Source organism: Sebastes umbrosus, chromosome 8 (assembly GCF_015220745.1).
Source record: "Sebastes umbrosus isolate fSebUmb1 chromosome 8, fSebUmb1.pri, whole genome shotgun sequence".
NCBI lineage: Eukaryota > Metazoa > Chordata > Actinopteri > Perciformes > Sebastidae > Sebastes > Sebastes umbrosus.
Window position 1 is genome coordinate 11,084,067 of NC_051276.1, and position 14,830 is coordinate 11,098,896.

At 39.9% G+C, this 14,830-nt stretch overlaps 1 protein-coding gene across 1 annotated transcript in view; it reads right to left on the minus strand.

Annotated features, from left to right (window-relative positions):
• Nucleotides 1-14,830, minus strand: part of ipo11 (importin 11) — a 151,329-nt gene that overhangs the window by 121,274 nt on the left and 15,225 nt on the right. The window contains exons 5-7 of the mRNA XM_037777373.1: nucleotides 13,011-13,214; nucleotides 1,653-1,785; nucleotides 1,276-1,334 (exon numbers count right to left, since the gene is read on the minus strand). Of these exons, the coding sequence (XP_037633301.1) occupies nucleotides 1,276-1,334; nucleotides 1,653-1,785; nucleotides 13,011-13,214 (396 nt within the window). The remainder of the gene's footprint in view (nucleotides 1-1,275; nucleotides 1,335-1,652; nucleotides 1,786-13,010; nucleotides 13,215-14,830) is intronic.

Below are 14,830 nucleotides of genomic sequence, written 5' to 3' on the forward strand. Positions count from 1 at the left end.
AACGGTGCAATTGGACTCTAAATATAAGCTGTTATTCTTTATACCCTCTGCAGTCTACTCAGTGGATAGATTGAATAGGTTTAAACTGTGATTTACCAGTCCATAATATGTTCAACTCATATTCCCTGATCCAATTCCAAAAGCGCTAACCCTAGACTAACCTTCTAATCCTGAGTTTTAAAGCGAGGGTAGGCAGAAAGTTTTATCTTTGAGAGTTAACTAGACTTCTGCACCTCCACATGGCTCTGTTTTCAGGCTTTAAAAAAATCTAGCCCATGACGGGAGACTTTGGCCAATCACAGGTCATTTCAGAGAGCGTTCCTATTGGCTGTTAATTCAACGGAGGCAGCTGTCAATCACTCGTGAACTCCGACCAAACGGTCACAGATATGAATCAATATTCTGTTACTGTAATGCTTATTTCTCGCCTCAAGAAACATCTTGTAGTGTACTGTTTAGCTGTAAAATGAGAAAAATTTGCTCCGGCTGGTGGGCGGTGCTTGGTATTTCCTCATCTGATCTCAACACGGTGGCCGGGTCACAAACATTTTACTTTTACCAGTGCCGGGTGATTTCTTATATTCTTATTCTTTCTGAATATTTTTTCCTCCTCCAAAGCATACTTAGCAGTATTAAATGACTTTACAGCATGCTCAAGAAACACTGTTGTAAGTGGAGCTTGTAAGGGCACAGATATGATATCGATATCTATTTTCAGTCCCCAACCCTACCCTGGAGATTACAAGCACAATCCAAAAGGTATGTTTCTTTTGTTTAAAATAAAAAAATAAAGAATACAATTAAAAAGAAATCTCACTATCAAAGTTACTTTCTTACCTTTTACCATTATTCCATTCTATTATTTATCTAAAACATGTACTGCTATTCTTTCACCAAACCTTGATTGGCAAAAACAGGAAGTAGTCAGAATCTGCAGCTGGAGTTCACAGCGCTGGGACATTTTGTGAAAATGATTCCATTAACTCTAAGCCATGGGGGAACCAAAACACTATCCAAGCACACGCTTAGGATTTATTTTTTTTCAAACCAGAGAGATTTAGACTAAATTGAATTAACAGTTTCATGGAGTTGGACTTTCTTCACACTGAGAGTGGGAGAAGAGCTCATACAGAACTCTTTCCTCTTTGAACCGAGACAAGGCTTAAGGCACTTTATTAATCTTCTCGGCCATCCACATTCCACCCTGTGATTGGAGTCGTTTTCGACTCGAAACACCAACAGCAAAAAATACAGCTGAAATAACTCAAGACTCACCATCACTTCCATATTCTGTTGTGGCTCTTGAAATCCAAAGACTGTCAACTTGCGAAGCACTGAGAGGGGCAGATAGAAAAAAAAAAAAAATCAGTATGCAGGATTGTCGCTAATTGCAAATTAATCTCCACTTAATTGAGTAGCAGCACATGAATATTTCCAGAAGTTAACAACTTGTCTACTCAATTAAGTTTTTGTCAATAGGTGGAATCATGTGATAAATGCAATATGATATGCAGTCAGTTATTTAAGGCCATTATTAACTTACCATTTTGTTTTATAGAGCACCTCTTTGCATGAGAATGCAGTTGTGTCGTGTGTGTGTGTGTGTGTGTGTGTGTGTGTGTGTGTATGGGCATGTGTTCATATGTTGCTACCTTTAAGAGAGAGCAGCGTCCTCTCCAGTGAGCCGAGCGCTGCAGCCTCATCTCTGGCGTAGATCTGCTGGAGGAAGCAATCGGTGTGATGGCTCCACAGGGAGCATGCAAAGCTGTAGATGCCCGACGCCAGCTGCCAACATACACAAAAACAGCAGAGTCAATCACACTTTAAATTATTCCGGATCAGTGATCACATTCAACAGGCATTTGAGGTCATTCTGGTGAACACATGAAATGAATCACGAGCACACCAGATTTACACGTGTGCAAACTGCACCTATAACGTCAGAGACAGATCACCGATGCTGATGCAAATACAAAAGCACTTCCACATAATACAGTCTCACGGAACAAACAAGGAGGGGCAAAGAAGGACGTCTGAGTCAGAGGTCTAATTTAGCTCTAAATGAACTTCCTATTACAGTCGCCGCCATAACATTGGGCCCAAACCAATTACATTTTCTTCCATGAATGTATTCTCCTGTAGAGGCAAAACAAGATAATCAAAAAGGTAGACAAAAGTACACTCAGTCCCTCCAACTGTGTAGTCTGGCTCAGTAGTTCAGATAATATAATAAATCTGCCAAGGCACAATAATGAGCTTTGGATTATGCGTTGGTTTGTGTTTTCATAAAAAGAATAAACAGAACAGAAAAGAGGTAAACAGCACATCACAGTAACTATTCACATAGATAGACATAGACATAGGGTCTTTTCACACTTGGTCCCTTTCAGCCCTCCAAATGAACTCAGAGCATTTTTGCACTCCAAAAGAACTCAGACCACCTCTGAAACTAACCGTACTCAGACCTCCTCGGGAGGTGGTCTGAGTACGGTTTGATTCAAGTCTGCGTTGCGGTTCGCTTAATCTGTGCATTGTGAACACAAAGCGCTCCAGGTTTCGATTTGCCTTTTGCCATCGTATTTTAGCCCTCTAGAGTTGCCGTAGACAGATAACACGCGCTTGTGCACTGTGACACTCGAAAAAAAACAACGCGGAACCATGGACACTAGAGGACGAGGAGCAGTTTGGACCAAAGAAGAAACTACTGCACTTCTCCAGATATGGAACAAAGAACACATCAAATGGCAACTGTCTACAACGCACAGAAACGCTGAGGTTTTCTTCCAATCGTCAGTTCATATGAAAGTGAGGGGCTTTATTAGGAGCGCACTGCAGTGCAGCGTCAATGTAAAAAAAACAACGTCAAAAGTGCTTTACAACACGCAATAAAATGAGAAAATCGGGGAAATCCGCTGACATAAAAGACACAATCCCCTTTTACGACGAACTGGACAGTATTCTGTGTGGAAGCGGCTGTGCCAGTCCTAAAAAATGTCATTGAAGAGGAAAGCATTGACCAGCAATGATGAAGGTAGGAACTATAGTGTGAACAGAGAGAAGACTGAGGGGCTGAAGAGGACCAGAAACAGAACTGAGTCCTCTTTCAAATGAACTGACAATGTGAACGCAAAAAGAACTGATTCCCCTTTCTGTTGGTCCACTTTTTGGTCCACTTTAAGAGGACTGAGTTTGGTTTGTTTAAAAAGGACTACATGTGTAAACACCCATAGTGGCTCAATATTCAAACATTTCCGTGTGATAAAGCTTAAGGGAAACTACACCGTCAGATATTCTGACACTGTTAAATGTGATGTCTACTTGAATAAAACAAACACACTGAAAACTAGTTAGTAGATAACACTACATATCAAAAAAAAAAAAGGAAATGAAAAACTCATTGACAGTCGAACTATGTGTTAGGGGTAACCCTTGAGTGTCAAGTGGTAAAAATCGGAGGATCCAGTGGTTAGGTTGGTGACGTGAGCCTACTGAAAGAGAAATCCCTACTTTGACAGCACAGCACAGGCTTTGACAGATTCTTTACAGAAAACAGCAAGGCTGGCAACTTTCTTCTTTGGAGAGATTTCTCTAGAGCTTGGCAATTTCCATTCCTCGGATACCAGACTAATCCAACCCATGCATCCCAAAAGTGATGAACCAAGTTTAGGAAACAATCTCAAATTCTTCTTTTGACTTCCTCACTCTTGGTGTTCTGTTTTCTGTGGGATGTAAGATAGTTTTAACTGTATTCTAACATGGCCAAAAGCAGGTCTGACTGCTCAGCTGGATATACTGTATTGTGTTTTCCAAAATGCTATGGGACTTACTATGGCCTGTTTGCTTCCTAACCACCTATTGATGCCGTATTTTGTCATCCCCCTTCTGTTTCCTTTCACAGAGGGACAAAGGTTCAGCTCCTTATGCCTCATGATGAATTACACATTTGTGTGTAAAGGACAACAGGATTTACATTTTGAACGCTTTTCCTAAACAATAAAATAATTATAAAAAGAGCTGCAAAAGCACAAGTCTGCATAATCCTGAAGTCTGATATAAATCTAATTTCTGAATTAGCCGTCACCTCCCTAATGCTTCTCTCACACCAGATATTGCCAGTCTTTCACACTCGCAGACTACACACAAGTATATATAGCCCAATGAAATAAATATATTGCGAGTGCCACAGTCATTGAATGGTAAAATGAGGGTGTTGTGAAAAATTACAATCATCATCCAACCAGAGACTGTAATCATAGCACAACCAACACAAGTGTCTTTAAATAACTTCTAAAACAATGTTGTTTTAGTACTCGGAAACATGTTTAAAATACCCAATGTAGATTATCTGGGCATTAGTCTGATTTAACCTGTAAACCTTTCTCCAGCAAATTAATAAAATAATATTAGGAAGACGGATTTAAACACTTAAGAAGTAATAACATTAATAGGAGCGATGAAGTGCAGTGACACTTGCCACAGACTTTTGTCAATTCTAGCCTTGAATGTGACAGCAAGGCACAGAGTAGATATCCCATGCATTGTATGATAAAACTCCACAACAAGCCCCATGATATACTGTACTTTACAGCACTGTTTCCCAACATGGGGGTCCCAACCCCCACTAGGGGTCGCAAAGCTTCTCGGGGGGTCTTTTAAGGTGTGTAAGACAACCTTTTTAAAAAAAAAATATACAATTGCCCTATATCTCAGCATTTCATTCATTTCTGAAAAGAAAACTAAATGAAGTTGTTATTTTCAAAGTTTGGATTATCATTTAAGATATAAACAGGATAAGGATACGGTGAAGACCTGAACACCAGCTATAATCACAGAGCCTTTTCTCTCTGCTGAACAGCCTTGTCCTGCATTAGAAAAGTACGCAGTTAAAACAACCAAAGAGCGAATAGAGCAATTGGCCAAGCGTCAGGGAGAAGAAAACACTGAATTTGTCAAAAAGAAGAAGCCTATTAAGTATGAATGTTTGTTAAAAATTCACTCAACGTAAAGGTTCTTACTACACTCTACTTAAAGGTTTCCTAAAAATAACAGGACAACTCATCTTCGATGCAATATTCACAGGAAATAATCTGCTCAAAATTCATCCAAATCGCTCGTTCCTGCAGTTATTGCATTCACTATTTGGGTTTATTGTACAGTTTATCAGTTGTTCTGTACTTTTATTGTTATGCACTGAATATAGTATGAAATATCCATAAAATGTCACTTAGTCAGGGGTTGTCAGTTTATTCAATAATAAAAAAGGCGTCCGTTAAGGAAAAAGGTTTGGAACTACACAGCACACATGCAACAAGCACCCAAATGGTAAATGGACCTGTATTTATATAGCGCCTTTCTAGTCTTCCGACCACTCAAAGCGCTTTACACTACATGTCAGCATTCACCCATTCACACACACATGGCAGAGGCTGCCATGCAAAGAGCCAACCTGCCCATCAGGATCCAATCTAACAAACTCACAGCCTTCGGGAGCAGTTTGGGGTTCAGTATCTTGCCCAAGGACACTTCGATAGGTGAACTGGAGGAGCCGGGGATCGAACGGCCGATCTTCCGATTGGTGGATGACCCGCTCTACCTCTGAGCAACATCCGCACACAAGTATTCAGTTAGTTCATTTTAATTTAAGTTAACAGCTGATGGTGAACCAAACAACCGCACCTGCTGTTTGCTGGCAAGCACAAAACAGACAATCACACAACAGGTGTTTTTTCATATGATTGATCATCTTGGCTGAAGTTGAGGCTTTTAAAGCTTGGTGCAATTTACTGAGCACGACTACAATCCCCATCAAGAATCCCAGGTGGCACACCGCACTGAAAAGCATTATGAAACAGCACAACAACTACAGACACAGCTTGCCACACATGAAAACGTAACCCTGAACACAAACTCCTGGAGTCCCCCGACAAGGGATTACATCTCCATAACATGCAGCTTCATAAAGTGGATTATTGACAGCCTCAGTCCACTCTCCCGATAAACTAAGAGGATGTCAATTAAAGCTCCACAACTTCATATTTTTAACAAAGTCGGCCACACAGAGAAAAGCAGTCTGTTATTTAGCTGACTGCTGGTGAACGGGGAACCATCTGAATTCCAATTAATGAGTTTTGTGAATTGTTGCTGAATCATTCAAGAGAGAATTCCGATGTATCTAAAAAATCTATTATTTTCCCACCCGTGTGGTGCGTGCGTGCGTGCGAGCGTGCGTGCGTGTGTGTCTCCGTATGCATGAGTCTGCTCCTTTTCTCAACTGCAGACAACAGAGAGGCAAAATTTCAATAAAAGCAAACAATTTCCTCCATCTGCGAGCTGATTCTCTATTCCAGGAGGAAGAACTCGTAAACCAAAGCCGTCCAAGAAAAGCGCAGTTCATTTCATCTGTTTATGAACACCCATCCAGTGGGATATTGCTCCTCTATTGCTACTCGAAAGCACAAAGCCAGACGCTGGTTATCACCTGCCCCATTTCACTCTAAACTTACTGCGTGTTTGAGAATCACAAAAAGCAAACAAGATCAACACAATGTCAACGCAGGGCCTTCACAACAATGTCAATACGGTGCCTTCACAACAATGCAGTCTCTAGATGGCTATCTCACAAGATTTGAAATTTAAGATGAAATGTTCTTGTAAAAAAGTATTTTAAAAAGTGGTTACCAGTACCATTTTTATTTTTATAGAAAAGCAATTTGCTTTAAAAATCAATTCTCTATAAAAACTGAAATGATCACCTTTATAGAGAAAACATTCAACAATGTATTACCACCAGAATAACTCTCTTTGTTACAAGAATGCAGTCCCATGTAAGCTATTCACTATATACGGGAGTGAGGAGAACAGAATGATTTCATAAATAGGGCTGAACGATTTTGAAGAAATATCTAATTGCAATTGCAATATGATTTGTGATATTCAAGGGAATTATAATTTTTAGATCATTATTATCATTTTCAACATTAAAATGATTAGAGTGTGATTTTTGTGGGGGATCTGTAACAAACAGAGATGTTTTCTTAAGTCTGTAGAATATGATGTGAAGGCCAGGACATCTCTGCAGCAGGACAATATTTCATTTAAAATAGTATTTTGGCACACATTTTGTTGTTAACAAATATTGCACCTCCTGCGATTTGAAAATTGCAGCAGGCCATATTGCGATTCCGATAAAATTTTGATTAATTGTGCAGCTCTATTCATAAATACAATTGCTGTGTTAAGAGAACGACATACTATTCTGAGGGCAAAAAAAATAAACTCCATCCAAAGACAACCTTTTTTTCTGCAGATTCAGCAAGTGTTTGTGTCTGTCTGTGGAAGTATTTATATTATTCTGGTTACAGAAAGACATATTCTATTGCTGTATCTCTCTCAGTGTGGTTTCAAGTGTTTCTGTGGTAAAGTCAGTAAGGTAACAGAAATGTGGGTGTCCCATATAAAGGGCAGACGAGGTGGTTTGGCACTGAATTATTTTAAAAAGGGATGTTGAAGAACCAGGTTGACAAGCAGGAGTAGTGCAAAAAAAAGTGCCATTTATATACAAAAAGTTCACTGAAACAAAGGGCAAAAATTAAACCCGGGAAATTCAACAAAACTACATTTAAACTGAATCAAAAGAACAGCAAACAAAAGAAAGCTGCAGCCTCACAGCAAGCCGTTAACTCTGCTCCCCCTCTTGCTCCAGTTAATGGGATTTTAACTTCACAGCCTCACCTAACAGGAACTTACCACCTGACTAAGTGAGTATAGGGTGAGCTAAACCGAACAAGCATCCAAATTCACACAGAGTAATGAACAGACCATTAATACAAGATCTCTAAGTTACTGCTGACATCTCAATCTATCTATGGGCACCCACACATACCAATGAGCCCACAAACCATTATAGAATGTCATTCACTGCAGAACTATCTTACCTATATCATCCTACATCTTAACGGTGGCCAGCCCCTCCCTGCTCAGAGGACATAATGAGACAAACCTGTTGGCACTTTCCTTGATTGATTGACCCCACCATCCCAGGCAGAACAACAAAATCCTATGAACCCATAGAACAAACTAAACAAGCTGGTGTCATTTATACACACTACTTGACAATGTATCAAATAATCTGAAACATTGGACTGAAATTAACAATTAAGCAGACACAAAACACTGTTCATTTTGGGGAACAGGGCCCAGTGAAAAGGCAGAAAGGCAACCTCTTCATAAGTAAAACAGTGCACCTGCCACTGACCTCTGGGAAACACCACATATATAGTACGCACACTGGATGAATAGCAGCAACTGACATCAACCAGTCTGTTGGGATCAGGCTTGACACACCAGTGTTGAGATCCACTTTGATATGCATGTCCCTGACTTTGATAAGTCATCATGTCTTCCGTGCTGCTGCTGCTGGGGCAATATCACCCACAGTTAAATTGTAAAATTGAGACGGCACAATCATCCTGTTCGGTGGCAACGAGACTCTATTACTCAATAATATCATCTTCAATTGTACAACTGCATTATGCAAACCTGCTGTTCAGGCATGGCCCGTTTAGCGACGTGCAGCTATTCTCAAGTACTGACTACTTGTGGTGCCTGTTCATGGATTCATTTTCAAGATGAATGGTTTTATAATTTTGTTTTGTTGCCCTTTGCTTACTCTTCATGTTTTCATTATATTATGAGAGGAAAAGAATACCGTTATGAATCTCAAATTTGCAGAGTTAAATTTTATCAGGCACTGAGCATTTCTCCTTCATCCAGTTCCCTCTTCACTTTCTAAACATCCGTACTTTTACACACTTCTAAGAAATCCACTTCTAAAAGTGCCCCAATTCCAGCCTTCTTTACTTTGAATACAGTCTCAACTTTATCTTAACACATTCTCTTCATTACTCCATAACTACTTCTTCTGTGATCCCTCCTCCTGCCACCAGCAGCCCTTGGTTACTTCAATCACTTCTTCTCCTACACACCCACAGCCTGCTTCTTTATCAGCCCACTCTTTCCCTGTTCTCCCACTATTTGTTTAGCTCTGTGTCTGGGCGAATGAGTTGAGTTCAAAGCCTCAGCAAGTGGGCCACTAAAACAAAGAGCTAGTTGAAGTACTGCCGCCAGTGCTTCATCTCCCATGATGCAGTCAACATGGTCGACCAACTGTTTTAGCTGGGGCGAGGGACTAGAGAGAAGTGCACACACTCGTCGGGTACGAGAAGACACGCTCAAACACCCACACACACGTAACAGCACTTATGTACACATTATGTCCGCGCTAAATAGGGTGACACAAAAAAACAGAGCGGGTAAAAAGAGTGATCTTAGAAATGAAGAGGTACTTGCTGTCCAATGAAAATACATTTCAGTGAATAAATGGCAAAGGTAAGGTTCAGGAAACCAGTGACTAGTCACTTTGTTCTTTCAAAAACGCAAACAAGTACAACCCACTATAGTACTACAGCTTTCCTTGTTTCAAAGTCTCACAGTTTTATGTTCAGCCCGTGACTGAAAAATTAGGTGTGGTATTTGGGATGGTGAACAGAGAGAGCCTTACCACAAGACAGGGGCCCTGTTCACGCCTGGCATTAACATGCGTCTTGGGTGATCTGATCCTCAAGAGGACAACTCTAAGCACGTCAGTTCACACTTGACATGACGTGTCTCAAGTGACCACCTGTGATCGGATCTCACTTCCCCACTCTATGCAAATAAGTTGCAAATAAACACATATGTTATTTCCGTTTGCAAAGACCAAATGTGTTGTTTTTAACCAGTGGGAGGCATCAGTGCACTTCCAGTGCCTAGTCTGCTGGAATAGAAGAAGAAATGAAATCAATACAGACTGTATACTTCAATGTGGCCCAGGACACATTCGACAAGATCAAAGTAAGCGCTCTGTATATATTGAGCGTTATCTTTTCTTGTAAAATGTCCGGTTTAAAAGGGACTGTTTGTAACTTTTTACACGTATAAATCACCCTTGTACCCTCATCCCATGCGGGCTCGCATATGCACGCTCGCATGTGGCTACGCTGTTCAGACAAGACTCCAACACAAACTACACGGAAGCACCAAAACCGCAACGTTTTATCTAGTGAAGCCCGTCTTGCAAAACAGTGTTGGCTGCAGTCGGAGGATGCAGGGGAGACCGTAGCTTCGGTCTCCAGGGCCGGAATCTCTGCTGTACTCTGCTCCGCTGCTCCTCTGCCTGCTTGCCTTCACTCAGCTCGCTCCACCTCACGTGCATGCGCGCACACTCCACACTGCAGTAGACTTTGTAGCTCTGAGACTATCTAGTAAATGTACAGTGGACGTTTGTGCAGAAATAAATGCTGCAGCTCCTCCAGACCAACAGAGGTTTTCCGTGTCTTGTGAAGTGACGGGGCTCCGCAGCGAGAAACGTTATCTTCTCTGACCGAGTGCCGGTCTCTCTCCTGTCCCTCCGACCGCGGTCGGGAGGGTGAAGCAGTAAAAGCCAACACTAGGATCAGCAGTGATTCATGGAGAGACCTTCATCTGGTCAGCTAACATTACTGCCAAGCAGCTGAAATATAGAGTGATATTGTGGTTTTAGCTGACGTGTGTTGCCTCACTGTTTTGAACGATGCTCGTTCATGTCTATGAAGAGCGAGCACAAGCGTTAGCCCGACCCTGACTTTCGTTGACTTAACGGTCACATGTGTTGCTGTTAACAAGCAATTCTGATTCTTACAAACAGTCCCTTTAAACGGTAATACCGGTGTTGTCACAGGTTTATCAACTGGTGGGAAAATCTCCTCACATACACACTGCTAAAAGAATGTGGCCATATGGCGGCCCAGACCAACTCCGAATGTGGTCTAAGCGATCGGATCTCAATCCGTCCTCAATGCGCCTCGAGTGCGTTCACACCGGTGCTTAGAGCTGTCCACTTCTGATCGGATCACCCAAGTTGCATGTTACTGCCAGGTGTGAACAGGATCAGAGACAGTCTTGACAGTTGTAACGGTGTGTATACAAATAACCCACATGAAAAAAAGCATTAAACTGAGGTCATGTAAGGTTCAAATCAGCCTTCACATTAAAAAATACTCAAGGGGTAAAGCGTGCTGCCGCTGGAGCTGAAATTAACAGTGTTGCATTGTGCTTTGTTTCCTCACCTCTTCACAATGCATGGTGTGTGCACACACACAGGCCACCGAGTCAGTTGTGTCGTGACGGGGGAGACAGAGAGCATTCCATGGGCCATTTAGCGTCAAAGTCATCAGTGCATCATTTAAAAACTGCACTGTTTAATGGGGCTCAGAATGCCTTTGTTCCTCGTATTGCCTAAGGGCACCCATTTTGGCATAGAGGATGCCTCTGCACGACGTCCAGCTATTTGGTCTCAGTCACTGCCTCTGATGTCCAATGGTTTGTCTCTGTTACTCTTACTCTCCCTCAGTTGGTCTCCATCTTCTCTCTGTTGGTCTGTTTGATATCTTACTCCCTTAAACCCACACTCCTCATGACTCGTTCTCTTATGTTCTTTAAAACCATGGATGGCAAAAAAAAAAGAAATTGTATTCACCCTGATTCACTTCCTCTTTGAAAGAAACATTAACTCACACAAACAACCCTCCCTCTAACACGATCTCTCTTACACACACACACAACAAGCAACACAGACAAATCTATTCCCAAACACGCCAATCCCGCTCCAGTCATGCATGAAAACAGACACACATGCATGCACAGAGAATCTGGCTGCCATAAATCTGGGATTTGACACATTTCATACAGCAGCTAAACAGCATCTCCTACAGGCAAAAAGTGAAACTGATAAACCTGCAACTCTCAAGATAATCATACTATTCATCTATTCGTGCTCAAGAGGTTTTTGTGGAAAAATAGGGAGTTAAAAAAAGGAACATGACAAAGTCAGAGGGCAGAACACGAGAATAGAAAGAAGAGGGTAAGAGCAGCAGAGCAGCAAAGTTCAGTAGACAGAGTTCAAGGTTTCTTTTTCTTTACTTATTGACCTAAAGTCACCTCGTATTCAGATGTGCACAGCCACTGCATCAAGTGCAGAAACCAAAAAAGGTAACACCTTATAATCATCATTTATAAATGGTAATTGATAGTTAATTTAAATGTATTATTTTAGTGTTAAACCATGAAATAAAAATTAATAATGTTAAAATATATTTAGTAATGCTACAATTTATGTTATTTTAACAGTTTATTGTTGTACACATTATATATTCTATATTATAAGTATTTGTTAATGATTAGAAAATAATTTGCAAACCTTTAAGAAATCGCTTGTAAAACATCTACAATCAATACATAAATAGATAGACCAAATATTTGTAACACTTTGTTAATTGGTTTGTAAACCATCTATAAATATTATTTAGATGGCTATTATAAAGTTGCAACTGATGATTACAATACCTTGTTAAATGGTTAAGAAATACTTTGTATCTATAAACATTATTCTGATAGATAGTTAATACTTTGTCAATGTTTAATAATTGGTTTGTGATCGATCTGTCTACGTAAGGTTAATAGATGTTTTACAAAGATTTCCTAAAAGTTTACAAATTATTTGGTAATCATTAACAAATACTTAATATAGTATATAAAATGTAACAATGTGTACAACAATAAATTGTTAATAAATACTTCACTAATGTAATCAGAATGTAATTGTTATCGTGTCCTATCAGCTATGATAAAATATATAGATTATAAACTAATTAATTCATATTACACAGAAATGTTAGCATTACTAATAATTAGTAAACATTATTAATTATTATTTCATTGTTAACAGTACAATAACTATTAACTAAGTTTAATTAACTATCAATTTACCATTTTTTTTTTTTTTTTTAATTATGGTTATTATAAAGTGTTACCCAAAAGGCCAGAGAGGGATAGTGAATGACCAAGACTGACAAGCAATGAGATACAAAAATAAAGATGTTAAGCTGAGAGTGGTGATGAAATAACTGACAAATAGCAAAAAAATGTGGACTTACATCCTGGAAAAGCCGCCTGTCCTGCGCCAGACGTTTGGACGCTAGGGTTTTGGTGACATGATAGAAGGTTAGCAGCGCCCTGTGCTGCTGCAGGCCGTCCTGACCCTTCACCGACTCCAGCAGAATGGGGATGAGCTCTGGCCATTGCCTTGGGCAGTCCAGACGGGCCACCTTGGCTATCAGTACTGCAATCTGGGTCGCTATCTGTTGGAAAGACACACAAGAGAGAGAAAAGATTACCAGAGGCAAAGCATAAACACAGCAGAAGGCGGTTATGCTAAAGTAAACTTGATGGGAATTTGACTACATCTGAAACGTTCTAAATCACGCCCTAAGGTGTGATTTCAAATGAGTAGTTTGGACGAGGATACAAATTATTAAATTATCATATCATGTACAGCATAGTGTGCATACACTATATCCCATATCCATTTCCTGTTAAAGATGCAATCAGTCAGACAGACTAAGTTGCTTTTCAAAACAGGATTGTTGCATATTTATAATCTTTACAACTAGGGCTGTTACTATTTGAACGCCATCTGTAATAAACACTGTTTTTACACCACATAAGCATATGCTGACTTTGATTTGACAGCTGTGGTTCACACATCCTGCCAAAATACTAACTTTTCACAGTTCTATCATAAATATAGCATTAGCGTAAATATCCAGGTAAATGAACAGACATAGTTTATTATCCACATTAGGGATAGTTATTATTAAACAATGACAAATATTGTCCAGAAACCCTCACAGGTACTGCATTTAGCATAGAACAATGGCAAATGGCAAACTCAAGCCCAACAGGCAACAACAGCTGTCAGTGTGTCAGTGTGCTGACTTGACTATGACTTGCCCAAAACTGCATGTGATTATCATAAAGTGGGCATGTCTGTAATCGGGAGATTCGTGGGTACCCATAGAACTCATTTCCATTCACATATCTTGAGGTCAGAGGTCAACGGAGCCCTTTGAAAACGGCCATGCCAGTTTTTTCTCGCCAAAATATAGTGCAAGTTTGGAGCGTTATTTAACCTCCTTCGCGACAAGCTAGTATTGCATGGTTGGTACCAATGGATTCCTTAAGTTTTGTAGTTCTGTGCTTAATGCGTTAAAGGAAATAGTGGCGTTAAAACAAATTTGTGTAAACTCGTTATTATCACGTTAACTTTGACAGCCCTAATCCATATATTCGAGAGGTGGGACTGGGTGGTAACAACAGATATACACTCAGTTGCCAGCTAAAACAAATCCAGTCTAATACAACAGCCCTGATGCAATACATCCTACCTTCATGATGTTGAAATGTATTGTCATATACTGAAAGGCTTTTCTAATATCCACCCAGTTTATATCAATAAGGGTAGACATGTAAGTTGATAGTCCCGTTACAACCCTCGAATCACACAGTTAACTTGTAAATTATAATTGTTGTATAACAGTAGTTTACATTTTATGACATGCTTGAGCTGACCTAATATTTTCAGGGATTCATCTCTAATTCCAAAAAACATATATCTAGCCCATTTATACATTTATAGTACAAATATTAAAGCAGCAATGGCAATGTTTAGCTTTTTTGATCCCCGTTATTGTTTTACTGCAGAATCCACAATCAGTTAGAGGTAAAAGGATGAGAATGTATTGCATCGTCTATAGACTGCATGCTCTGATAGAAACGGTTAGCAATCTAATTTAAGTAAGCAATAAATAGTCAGTGTGCATGTAAATTTAATTTTCAAGCATCAATAAGCCATTAAGTTTTGTAAAGCCAGATGAGGTCATAACATTTGCTTGGATTACAGAACTTAAATAAATAA